At 45.5% G+C, this 14154-nt stretch overlaps 2 protein-coding genes across 2 annotated transcripts in view; one reads left to right on the forward strand and one right to left on the reverse strand.

Annotated features, from left to right (window-relative positions):
• Positions 1 to 14154, forward strand: part of nnt (nicotinamide nucleotide transhydrogenase) — a 335122-nt gene that overhangs the window by 199360 nt on the left and 121608 nt on the right. The window lies entirely within an intron of this gene.
• Positions 1 to 14154, reverse strand: part of LOC310879095 (fibroblast growth factor 10-like) — a 37086-nt gene that overhangs the window by 5743 nt on the left and 17189 nt on the right. The window contains exon 2 of the mRNA XM_083793524.1: positions 1346 to 1449. Within this exon, the coding sequence (XP_083649650.1) occupies positions 1346 to 1449 (104 nt within the window). The remainder of the gene's footprint in view (positions 1 to 1345; positions 1450 to 14154) is intronic.

Genomic DNA, 14154 nt, shown 5'->3' on the forward strand with positions numbered 1-14154 from the left:
CATCTGTGGTGCGACTCCAGAGAGACACGCCGAAAGTTAGGCCCTTTCAAAGTAACGGGAGAGACAAGAGGGGGGAGGGGGGGGGAGTGGGACAGAGAAAACAGATGAAACAAGGGCCACTCTTCCCCCCAGAGGGACCGATGCAGAATAGAGAAGCTGAGGGTAGATTGTGTTTCCTTGTTTCTGAATGGGAGCGGAGGTAAATGTAGTGGACGGGACAGGGCTCACACAGGTTGGTGCCGTTTGTGGTGCCTATATTTCTGGAATAGCCTTGTTCATTGTTGTGGGGGGTTTTATTTAGCACTCAAGAGTCAAGACAGCCCAGAGATGGACTTGTCTCTAACTCGTGGAGAGCTTGTACAGTGTCGTGGAGTTCAGCTTTTGGTGTCAACCTGGGCCTCTCCTCTCCTCTCCTCTCCTCTCCTCTCCTCTCCTCTCCTATCCTATCCTTGAGCTTTCAGGGTGGGAAGGGAACTATGGTCCAGTCCTGAGCTCTCACGTTGCACTGTTGTTTGACCGTCGGATCAGTGTGGTACAAAGTTGCCGCTTACAAGTGGCTGAATATGCCTTTTCGTATCAAGGGTCATTATTTATTGGGCCCTTGAGCCACGGACCACCATTTGATGAGATTTAGCCTCTCAGACCCAACATGTAGAATACATTTGTTGCCATTGTTGGATAAGATCCCATGCTGTATTAATGTTGGTACCATTAGGAGAGATAACAGGCCAAATGTTGATTGAAATAACAATTCTTCTACATTCTCTAATTGTGTTGACTTATTATAAATTAACTGATGCAGACGTTTACCAATAATCTAACTTTTGAGAGTGTAAAATGAAACCAAATGGACCCTTGGTTTCATTTTACCTATAAGGGTCCATTTGGTCACCAACTCTCCATCATTTAGCATGGGGACCACCTGGAACCCCATCAAGGACCACTGGCTGAAAACCACTGGAATATGTGGCTGGCATCTCCCTTAGCGATAGGGTGAGAAGTTCAGTCACACGAGAGAGACTCGGAGTAGTGTCGCTGCTTATTCGCCTAGGAAAGGAGCCAGCTTAGGTGGTTCGGGCATCTGGTTAGGATGCCTCTCGGGCGTCTCCCTAGGGAGGTCCTCGAGGCACGTCCCACTGGGAGGAGACCCCGGGGCAGACTAAGGCGCAGTTGGAGGAAACACAACACATCGACTCACTGGCCTTGGAACGTCTCGGGATCCCCCAGGAGGAAGTCACTGATGTCGCTCTGGAGAGGGAAGTCTGGAGCTCTCTGGTGGAGCTGTTGCCCCCCCGACCCCGACTACGGATAAGCGGTTAAAGATGGATGGAATATGTGAACTCACCGCTCCATACAGCTCTCCGCTCTTTTTGATGGCCAGGTAGTAGTTACTGCTGAGGCCTTTGATCGCCACCACTCCAACATCCACTGATTTGATCTCCAACACACCTGAAGCAGATAGAGGAGGGGGGGGGGGGGGTATATAAGCTCATACAGTTTTGTACTACAGATTGGTACTTTAGAACTGGCCTGTTGGAAAGGTACTGTACAGCAGGAGCTCACACTGGTGCTCCTTAATTTAATTTATGTTTAAAACAGCAAACAAGAGGACTGTCGACACACACTAAGGGATGGATAAATGGGCCCACGTGATGGTTGAATGGTTGCCTGACGGTGAGTCCCCGGTTCAATTCCTAGTATAGCTGCATAGGCCATTTGCTGTAGGCCTATATGTCACTGCCCTATACTCATTGCTTCTTTCTTCAGAGTAAATGCAAAAAAAAATGCATCAAATGTAATGCATGGAGGTGTCAGCCTATAACTTTAAAGTTTTAAATGATAAATATAATAATATAGGCGAGAGAGAGAGAGAGAGAGAGAGAGAGAGATGTTTCTTTGCAAAACTTGTATTAATTAATAAATAATTTCTGTGCCGGAGACTTTTACTATCATTGGCAAACCTGATGACCTTTCTCAAATGTGTATAGATCTCAGAAACGGTGGATATATATCAACTGCAGAATTGCAGCATTTTTTAAATGTGAATAACCTGAATAGCCTTAGTATGATGCTTTTGGGTAAACCTAAACTTTAGCCCCCCCCCCCTCTCTCTCTCTCTTAACTGTGCGACAGTCACAGAACTGAGAGCGGCCCCCACGCCTCTTCCATTCGCCCAGCGGTTAGCTGGCAGGCCGTACGTGTGCCATGGGACCGAGGCGTGAGCCAGGAAAAAACATTTCTCCATTCCATGTTTGTTTTTCTGACCAGGGGAGCACGGGCTGGCAGGCAAGGCACACGGGCAGGAGGGAGGGAGGGAGGGAGGCCTGCGTGGCCGCTGCACTGCCGCGTCTGTATCAGTTTCCATGCCTGAACCAATTACGGGTTTAAGCTGTGGTTCCCGGCCCTTTCTTCCTCTCATCCTAAAGTCAATTATACCAAGCCATAAAGCTATCAGGGGTTAGAGAGGATTAGGTGAAGGGGTCTCGGGCCTGTAGGAAGTGGAGAGGGGGTCACAGACACGGTAGAGAGGACGCGGGGAAAAAAAAAAACAGGGGCATCACATCCCAAAGTAAACAGGCATCATCTGGTGGAATAATTGGTAAAGTCAACTGTTGTCACCGACGGGGTGCCCCGTGGTAGCAGTTTTAGACAGCGGGGCGGAAACCTGTATTGAACGGTGGTGTAGTTTGACAGCTCCTACAAAACAATTGCGCTGCATCTATATTATTATAAAAAAAAAGAAAATCCATTTCAGTCCGTTTTGGATGCATGGTATGCATCAAGGAAAAAGGCAGCAACGGAGGATTAAAATACAGCATGAGACTTTATTGCGCATCATGTCCAATCATCGCCTCTCTTTGACCTTCAGTCTCCGAGAGGACAGGACAGTAGATTTGTAACATCCTGCAGCCCTGGTGTGATTTTATAGCGGTTCAAAGACAAGCGGAGGAGGCCAGGGGGATGCACTTTAGGAGCCCTGTCACATCATTCTTTGATCAGGGCTAAATCATTCAGGCATTCAGACTCATCTGGAGGCATCTGGCCACTAAGTGCTTCTGCTTGAGCACTCTATATAGATCCTCATTTTCTGTCTCTGGCTTTCTCATGCTACCATCTATTACGCTGTTCTATTATGGTTTATATACGCATGCTGTTCCATCTTCCTGACCGTGACTCTACGGTATATACAGTATGTCTCTGTCTTGTTCTCTACTTTGGCTCTCTCCCCATTCTCATCGTCTCCTGTTAAGTAATGTTATTTTGTGCTTATTTACACTGCAGTCCACTTTTGTACTATTCGTTCTCTTGTGAGGTCTGCTGATAAACAGCTGCATTGCGCACGCACGCACACGTGCACACACACGCGCACGCACACGCACACGCACACACACACACACACACACACACACGTCGTAAAAATGCCATCTCCACCGTAGCTGACATTTGTGAGCACTCTCTCGTCCACTTAAAACCTTAAATATACTTTGGTTGACCGGAGTCCCCCAGGGCTCTATACTCGGTGCCCCACTTTCTTTCCCCTCTACAACAAAATCCCTTCGCAAAGAAAATAGCCGATCTACATGTATACTGTACAAGCTCAGGCTTGTGAGTCTTGTAGATCTATTCCCGCCGAATGCTATAGCTAGCCTATTTGTTGCAGGATGTTCACCCATTATCACGCTGAGGTTCAGACTATAATGACACTGGGGTTCATGTGGTTAAACCTGTTTGATGTGGTGATCCAGGAACAAGAGCACAGGGCTCTTTTATGCTCCGCTTATACCACTTACCAGAAGCCTTCCGTCTAGCTGGCCTAGTGAGTTGAAAGACTGGGTAACTTGCAACAAAAGGGCTTAGACTGCAACAATAGTTTCTGATGGAGGAACGTGTGTGTGTGTGTGTGTGTGTGTGTGTGTGTGTGTGTGTGTGTGTGTGTGTGTGTGTGTGTGTGTGTGTGTGTGTTTGTGTGCAGCATATGCGTTTGTTTTGACCTGAGGTCGTGACAGATGTATTGTATTTGTGTTAAAATATATACTTATATACTACGTATATGAAATGCATCACATACAAAATCTTGAATCTCGTTAGTCCGCCCACCTTTCTCTCTGTACTCTCTCTGCCCTGGACCCCCAGCCGAAATCTTTATTTTAAACATTTCAAGGCTTTGAAGATTATTATTTCTTTCTTTAATGATTGACATTGACTTTGAAATAACATGGAGGTTTCTTTTAACAAACATGGAAGAAGAAGGGTAAAAAATAGAAGGGGTCCCGACATTTCCAAAAGAAATTGGGGGGGGAATGACTAAGGGCAAACACCTGTGTGTGTAACCCAGGGCAGCGTCACAACCTTCATAAAAGCAGGCCAGCTAGGAACATTAACATGGGCGTGCGCGCACACGCACACACAGAGAGAGCTGTGCTTTCTAACTGTAGGAGGAAACTGTTTATGAAGCACTTTAGAATGTGTTTAACCGCAATGTCTGCTGGGTTTTGTAGTCAGATAGTATGACACCAGAATGTAGTGCTGCTGGGTTTTGTAGTCAGATAGTATGACACCAGAATGTAGTGCTGACAGACGTAGGAATCTGTCAGTTGTAAACAAAGTGACCTTACACTATATAACCTTGACAGTTATATAGTGTACCTAAATGTCCTGGTTTTCCTAATCCCCGTACATTACTAGGTGCTTATACTCTTTATTATTATTACAATAATTATTATTAGTGTGGTTGGCCAAAGGGCAAGCAGACTATAGTTATTGTCACACTTTCCTATTATTCTTCCGGAGTAACCTACCTAACTTCCGCTGTGTTTGGCCGAGCTTTGCATAACGTTTGTAGTAGCTATTGGCTGTTGTTGTAACCAATCTATGTTTTACAATCGTTTATAAATACATAAATTCCATTGCAGAGGCAGAAGACCAAACTATTCAAGCGAAATTTTTAAATTACTTTTCAAGAGAGTCAAGGACAATTGGACGGAGGTTGTAGCAACTATTAGTGGGAGGGGCCTATGTAAGCGACTGCGGCAACCACACTTGTCTAGTTATTATTGGCTTGTAATTACTTGCAAAAGCAGAACGCACATGTATGTATGTATGTAAGTATGTATGCATTTATGCATGTATGTATGTAACTATGTATGTATGTATGTAACTATGTATGCATGCATGCATGCATGTATGTCGGTCGGGGTAAGAATGGTGGTTCCTTATTGGCTGTTGATGGTGACGTCAATAAGGTACGTTTCAAGGTTGGTATAAGGTCAATAATGGGTCAGTTGTTGTAAGACATATACATTAGTTAGTAGCAGTAATTGGCACGCTCTGCTTGCGCACTTGTGTGCAAGGCGCAAGTTGGCACCTCGACAGAGTGCATTCTAGTTATCATTATTATTAGAAGTAGTAGTAGTAGTATAATTGTAGTAGTTTTAGCAGTAGTACTTGTTGCTCATACTGTAGCTCTCGTATCTCTTTTTTCTAGTTTCTGTCCTACATGTTTTCACAACTGCATCTGTAACCCTCTCAGAATTCCGAATGGATCCATTCACACTCAGGGACTCTCTTACTCCTGTATGGAACACAGACGTCTGATTCCGTAACACCCGGTGCTTGTTTTCTTTTTGTTTTTTTGTGTGCAACGGAGCAGTCTATCAATAAGTGCTTTCATAAATCACTGCTTGTAACGCGGGCTTTCTGCTGCTGGCTGCTATTGCCTTGGATTAGTTTTTTGTCTTTCTTCCATGCTTTGTGGGTGGTCGCCGTAAAGTTGTCTGGTTCCCTCTGACAGTTCTCATTGTATCTCATTTAGTGCAATTCTCCTTTTTCTTTTTTCTTTCTCACCACTTTCTCTCTCCCACCCTTCTTCTCTTGTTCTTATTTCTCACACTTCACCTCCACTCACTTGCTTCGTGCAGGGGAGGGGGGGGGGGGGGGGAGTCACCAAGTGCACATACTCAAGTACATTTAAGAGGCAGTGTACTTTAAAGAGAGAAATATAGTAGTTTTTATACAACCCGATTTATTTGACAGCTTTAGTTACTTTGCAGATTTACAGCAGATTAATAAAATAAAATAAATGTATTTGAATTAGGCCTAAATATATTATTACATGGATTAAGTTACTATTCAAATCACTTCCATCTGTACCAGCTGCAACATTGAAGTGATGACGACCACATTAAATATCAACCAATGACATGGTATCTATCATTCTGTACAATGACTTTCACTTGTTCTACATTAAATATGTTGATGTACATACTTTCACATAAGCAAGATTTTGAATCCACTTGTAACAAAGTATACGTTCACTCTGTGGCATCGCTACTTTTTTGAGTACTTCTTACCACCAGCGTTCATCCATGATGTATTCCTCTCAGCGATTATGTCCTCTCCACCAAACAACTAAACAGACGTTGCTTTCCTCACTTCACTCATCTCTTTTTCGATTCTCCCTCGTTTTTTTCCCTACCTTGTTTTGTGTCTGGCTTCCATCTCCAACACAGAAACAATAGAGTGTGCAGACTGGATCAAGCTCCCATGGAAATTTATTGTATTACCACCAACTGTAATATAATAAACAAGAGCCTAACTCCAACCATCTTGGAGCTGCAGACTCGCAACAAGCAAGACATGCACTGGAGTATTATATTATCCCTAACTAATCCACTGTCCAACACACTATACCAGTGATGTTCAACCAGTGGTCCTTGAGGGGCTTCCAGCCTGGTGGTCCCCAGCTAAATGATGGAGAGTTGGTGACCAAATGGACCTTCATTAGATCTTTAACTCTTGAGAGCGTAAAAAGGGTCCTTTTGGTTTAATTTTACACTCTCAAAAGTTACATTATTGTTAAACGCCTGCATTAGGCTATACTTAGAAGTCTATACAAAAATAATTCTTATTTTGACCAACGTTTCCCTGTTATCTCCCATATGACACCACATCAATACAGCATGGAATTGTGGACAAAGTCTTGTCCAACTTCAACAAAATATTCCTTAGTTTTGGGTCTGCGAGCCAAAATCTCTATCAAAACGGTGGTCTGTGGCTCAAATGCTGAATAAATAATGAGCCTCGATATGAAAAAGGTTGAAAACCACTGCGCTATAAGGAGTTTAGTAACTTAATGGATTAATCATTTGACTCCACATTGAATATATCCCAATAAGGTGAATCAAATGTTTGTATCAAATATTTTCTTTATACTCAGGTTCAACTGTCTAACTAATGGACACCAAAGGGCCACAGAGGGAGGCTGAGAAGAAAAAATAGAAGGCTTCCTTCCTCTCTCACTTCCATCAGCACACACAAATAGTGCACACACACACACACACACAAATAGTGCACACACACACACACACACACACACACACACACACACACACACACACACACACACACACACACACACACACACACACACACACACACACACACACACACACACACACACACACACACACACACACACACACGCGCGCCCCTTCCCCTGCACCCTGGTTGCCCCCTGCCTCTAGGAACATGGCCAGTGAGACTCCAGCCTGAACCTAAAGGTTAGGGGAGGTTGTGAAAATGTTTCCACTGTTTATCCAAGGGCTTTTTGAAGATTATACTGCGACTGCTCACATGGTGACCTCATCAGCACTACGAACAACTAGAGCGGTGAGTTGAGTGGGGGTCCACACACACACACACACGCGCGCACGCACACACGCAGCCGGTCTGCGGTGAGTTGAGTGGGGGTCCACACACACACACACACACACATAGCCGGTCTGTGGTGCGTGTGTGTGTATTGTGAAATAACCTCACTCGTTAACAGCGTTGGGAACACTACCCCTCACCCAGTGAGAGCTTTTACGTTATGATGTCTTGATTCTTTCTTCCAATTCCAAATTCCAAAAAGAACCCCCCTTTGCTGTGTATATTCCTAGAGCCATACATTTTTCCCAAAACATTTTGATATTAAAAAAGAAAGTCATGTCCATGAAAATACTTTTTGTTTCTCCCCTGCCTTGCAAAAAGGGACCTCTGTGTCTGTGTTTATAGCATATCATGTTTAAATTGCATTAGTTTACGACTTTGAAAGTATAGCAACAAAGTGACTGAAAATGACAGATTTGCAATGACACGGGAATTGACGTCTGTGTAACTCATGGCAATGACTGATGGGTGGAAAGAAATGTATACCAATGGAGAAGACAAAACAATCAGAAATATATAAATAATGTGACTGTAGCAAGCAACCTCGCAGTACAAACAAGATGCTTGAAATATGTATTTAATAAACAAAACCAAAAAAGTGAAATGTGAATATTAACAGTTATCGCAGGCTTGCATGTGGATCATACTATGGACCGTCTATGACATCAATCATATATAGCCTCGGTACCAGGCTTTCATTTTTGTTGGTGCAAAAATTGAAAGCCTGGAGGAACGCATTGGCCGCTCTGGTCTAAAAGTGGGAGTCAACCCTTCCGGGTGGGCGTCGCTCCAAATGATGTGACGTAGCGCTGCACTAGGGGGGAGAGGAGGGGCCGGGGGTGACGGACAGATCGATGAGATCCAATCAGGGCGTGCGCAAATCTCAGCCGCGACCCGCCCCTCTAGACCAGAAACACGTTAGCTCAGGCTAATCATATATGACGTGGTATCTATGACATTATTATTATGTAACATTTCAAAACACATAAAACATACAGTTTCTGCTGTGTGCTCCGGACCAACAAACCAAATACACACGCGCATGCACGCGCCGTGCACGCACGCGGCACACCCCTCTCCGAGACCGCTTGCCTCCTACAGAGTTGTGCCATGAAAATGAATTATTTGAAACTAACAGGTTTTCATCGTTGCAAAATCCCAGCTGTTTCCAATATATCTTGAGCAGGTTGTTTCTTAGATTTTTTTTTTCTCCTGTTCCTAAGCGCCCGATTAATAGTTCTCTCATTTCGGAGACGTGACAGAACAAGAAAAGAAGCTCATGTTGGGCCGGCCCGGGAATAGAAATTCTGCAAGTTCCGTCGAGGTACTATGGTTTACACTCATGTGGCTGAAAACAGTATCATCCTACACTAACTGCCCACATCAAAGTCATCCCTGGCCAGTGGCTCTGACCAGAGCTGAGAAAACACCGGTCTGTTTCTCATTTTCAGCACGACCAAACAAGTTTTTCATACGTAGAATTCTTGGGTTAAAAAGATTTTGTTTTCAAAACCTATTTCACGGTATTTCATCACTCTTTTTTGTTTTGTATTTCATTGTTTGGCCACACATGGCACTCCATAATATCACATTTTCATGAAGTTGACACGGGGTTGGGTCCCCAGTCTGTTGCCGACTGCAGGGCGCATGTCTTGGGGTGCAGTAGTACAGTATAGAAGAACGAGTTGTGACCTATGCTCACTGTTCTATTTATCTTATTCTTGCCTACAGAATGATTTTATTTCCTTTCCTGACAGGAACACTTACACATCTCCCTCTCTCTTTCTCTCTCTGGGCAGAGGGGGCCAAAACCGCACTGTTCAAGCTGTGTGTGATTTTAAAACTGGCCGAAGTACACAAAGAAAAGCAAGTCCAGATTATTCTGAAAACAAAACAAATAGGATCACCTGAGTGTAAAGCCGATGTTTAAAATACCAGGTCTGCCTACCCTACCCAGCCAACTAGATAGCATTAAATTTCCTCTGCCACAGACTTGATCATTCCAGTCCGCATGGGCTGAGATCATTTTGCTGTTACACAGTCGTGCAACAAAGTATAAAGCGTACACTTTCGGTGTGTGCTGGTGTTGCGATGCAGCCCATCTACAAGCTCACTCACGTCTTTCCCATTGGCAATGCAGTGCGGTCGGTGTGAGCCTGTTGCGATGGGCTTAACTTTAGCTTAAGATATATTTGGTGTAGAAATGGAGAACCCAAACCTTTCAACTCGAGACCCAAAAGATATACATTTGGTGTCACCCCGGGATCCCAATCCAAACGCACCCTCATGGTGCATTGTGTGTAGATGTATTTTGTAGGAAACACTTTTTTTTTGTAAAATATATTTACTCACAACCCATTGTTTAGGAAAGACTGGTGTAAAGGGAAAACGGGAGCGGGCCTAGTGTAGAGCCCTGGGGGACCGTGTTCAGCATCAGCAAAGCACATATAAGGCTTTAAGTGGTTAACACCAACAGCACCACTAAAACCACCGCAGAACATTACGCAACTCTCATTTAGAATGAAACACCAAGTGAGGCAAATTCACAGTGATGTTAATGGTGGTTAGATCAAGGGGAAAAAATGCAGCCGTCTGAGGTATTGCGATTCTTGTAACGCAGTTGACTTTGTAACACGAACACTGCCAGTTTCTGTCAAAACATTTCACAGTGCAATGACTGAGGGGCAAAAAATAGTTTTTCAAGGAGGGGGGAGTGTGTGTGTGTGTGGGGGGGGGGGGTGTATGTGACAGCGGTCTGCATTTCCCGCATTTTTTTTTCCATTTTTTCTTTTCATTTACATTACAGTTGCCAGCGCAGTGCTGTCTAATTGTTGTGGTTTCAGTTGTTGGCATTCAACCTTTTTTAGTTATGGAAAACATGTCACTTTGCACCGCAAGTTCTATGCAGTCTATACAGTATACCGTACAGTACATGTTTGTGGACTCATGCACAGATACTCTGTGTCTCACACACATGCGCACGCGCACAGAGTCTAATTAGCCGGCATTCCTGCCTTCTCTGTTCAAACGGCTAGGCTCTCCAGATGCTTCCCCGTCGACTCAACCCTGGGCTCCCAGTTTTACCTTTGATGGCTCCATTAAGGCCCTCACACACACGCATGCACGCATGCACGCACACACGCGCATGCGAGCACGCACGCACACACTTCCATCTGTTCCTGTGCATGCACGAATACAGGAGAATGGGTATGGCAGTGTGTTTGCTGGTGCGTGCACACGTGTGTGTGTGTGTGTGTGTGTGTGTGTGTTTGTGTGTGTTAGGAGGGGGGCTTTTCCTGAGGCAACTGGTGGCTGGGGCAGCAGCCCTGGATCTTATCCATCACAGATGCTACACCCCACCACCCACTGCTTTACCGGCCACAAATACTCCATGTTCCCACACTGGACCAACACCAGGCCAGTACCGTCTAGGACCATGCTGTACCAATACTGGAGCAATACTGGAGTAATACTGGAGCAATACTGTACCAATACATGGAGCAATACTGGAGAAATACTCCAATACTGGAGCTATACGGTACCAATACATGATGGCGCAATACTGGAGCAATACTGTACCAATACATGATGGAGCAATACTGTACCAATACAGTCTGGGACCATGCTGTACCAATACATGGAGCAATACTGGAGAAATACTCCAATACTGGAGCTATACGGTACCAATACATGATGGCGCAATACTGGAGCAATACTGTACCAATACATGATGGAGCAATACTGTACCAATACAGTCTGGGACCATGCTGTACCAATACATGGAGCAATACTGCAACATTGTGTAACAATACATGATGGAGCAATACTAGAGAAATACTGGAGCCATATAAACTAATACTGGAGCAATACTGGAGAAATACTGGAGCAATACTGGAGAAATACTGGAGCAATACTGGAGCAATACTGGAGAAATACTGGAGCAATACTGGAGCAATATACTGGAGCAATACTAGAGCAATACTAGGGAAATACCGGAGCAATACTAGAGAAATACTGGACCAATATACTGGACCAATATACTGTGGAATGTCTTTTCAAATGGGGATCCGTGGGCTATAATTAGGTGTCAATTTGGGGGGTCCTTGACATGAAAAGGTTTGGGAGCCACTGATATAAGGATCATCTGCAACTACAGAGTCTCTATACTCTATACTCTGTATAGTTGCTGGTCTCCCTCTCGTCTCCTCGTCTTTCTTTTCCCCCCCTTTCTCTTCTGTTCTTCCTGTCCGTCTGTTTATGTCATGTTGTTGTCAGTGTGTCCGGTGTACTGTATGCTCGGCGACACTCTGTCACATATAATATAAACAATGAGAAACACACTTTGTCACAACAAATAAGCCCCAACTTAAGATTCCTGCGGATAGTAATGGGTCTCTTGATGTCTGAAGCCACTCTCTCCCACGAGAGTTGAAACGACGCAACGTGACAGAAGAGATTTCTCTTACAGAGAATAGATTTTTCTACTCGGGATACTTTTGTTTAGGGTCGGCCAAAGAATAGCAGACTTACAAGCCCACGACGCGTTTGTGAGGCGACACGTTATGAGCTTGTAGATTGGCAAGTGATACCATCGTAGCAGCATCTCCGCCTGTGGCCTCGAGACGAAATCTGGGCCTTATTTCACGCATGTTGTAGCCCACACGTTAATAGAAAAGAGAGCTGAAGAGATGGGAGGGTATCAGGCAATGACGACAAGAAATATGTAAATGATGATTGAAAAGAGAGATGACACAGTCCTCCGCTCGACTCCCCAGGGAGTCTGGTCAAAGTGCTTCATCTTTGAAAAAAGATGAAAACTGTCTAACCATGACCGTATGGATGAAGTATCTGTGTGGGCCTGTGAGGAAATGGAAATGTTGTCTTTTATTTGTGGTTTATTTGTGTGCGGATAATATGATTGTCCAGATAAGTTCACCCACTCACGCCCCGCTCATCTCTCTGTCTGCCACGCTCTTGCACACACACATATACATGCACGCACGCACACAACACACACACACACACACACGCTCCGTAGATGACCCTGTACTCTGAGTAATGGGGTCAAAGGTTAGTCATACATCTGGACCACTGCACTTCTGTGTGTGCACGCATGCACGCAAATGTGAGGGATCTCTGAATAGTGCTGAAGAGGGGTGGTGTTTGGGGAGGAGAAGAGAGAGATCTCTGAATTAGTACTAAAGAGGGGTGGCGTTCAGGGAGGAGAAGAGAGGGGTGGTGTTTGGGGAGAAGAAGAGAGGGGTGGTGTTCGGGGAGGAGAAGAGAGGGGTGGTGTTTGGGGAGGAGAAGAGAGGGGTGGTGTTTGGGGAGGAGAAGAGAGGGGTGGTGTTCGGGGAGGAGAAGAGAGGGGTGGTGTTCGGGGAAGAGAAGAGAGGGGTGGTGTTTGGGGAGGAGAAGAGAGGGGTGGTGTTCGGGGAAGAGAAGAGAGGGGTGGTGTTTGGGGAGGAGAAGAGAGGGTTGGTGTTTGGGGAGGAGAAGAGAGGGGTGGTGTTCGGGGAGGAGAAGAGAGGGGTGGTGTTTGGGGAGGAGAAGAGAGGGGTGGTGTTTGGGGAGGAGAAGAGAGGGGTGGTGTTCGGGGAAGAGAAGAGAGGGGTGGTGTTTGGGGAGGAGAAGAGAGGGGTGGTGTTCGGGGAAGAGAAGAGAGGGGTGGTGTTTGGGGAGGAGAAGAGAGGGTTGGTGTTTGGGGAGGAGAAGAGAGGGTTGGTGTTTGGGGAGGAGAAGAGAGGGTTGGTGTTTGGGGAGGAGAAGAGAGGGTTGGTGTTTGGGGAGGAGAAGAGAGGGGTGGTGTTCGGGGAAGAGAAGAGAGGGGTGGTGTTTGGGGAGAAGAAGAGAGGGGTGGTGTTTGGGGAAGAGAAGAGAGGGGTGGTGTTTGGGGAGGAGAAGAGAGGGGTGGTGTTTGGGGAGGAGAAGAGAGGGTTGGTGTTTGGGGAGGAGAAGAGAGGGGTGGTGTTCGGGGAAGAGAAGAGAGGGGTGGTGTTTGGGGAGAAGAAGAGAGGGGTGGTGTTTGGGGAGGAGAAGAGAGGGGTGGTGTTCGGGGAAGAGAAGAGAGGGGTGGTGTTTGGGGAGGAGAAGAGAGGGTTGGTGTTTGGGGAGGAGAAGAAAGGGGTGGTGTTCGGGTAGGAGAAGAGAGAGATCTCTGAATTAGTACTGAAGAGGGGTGGTGTTCGGGGAGGAGAAGAGAGGGGTGGTGTTTGGGGAGGAGAAGAGAGGGGTGGTGTTTGGGGAGGAGAAGAAGAGAGGTTGGCAAGAGTTTCATTACAGCCGATTACAAGGTCAGATTGACAATCTGAAAATAACTAGCTGAAAGTGTTACAGGAGGCCACGTTCAATTGTAAACTTGAATCCCAACATAAATCAAAAGACAATGAACATCCTAGTCTCGGCATATCCATGTGCTATATGGATTTCAGATGTCAAGTTGAA

This window comes from Protomyctophum parallelum (genome assembly GCF_964188405.1).
Source record: "Protomyctophum parallelum genome assembly, chromosome: 21".
Classification (NCBI taxonomy): Eukaryota; Metazoa; Chordata; class Actinopteri; order Myctophiformes; family Myctophidae; genus Protomyctophum; species Protomyctophum parallelum.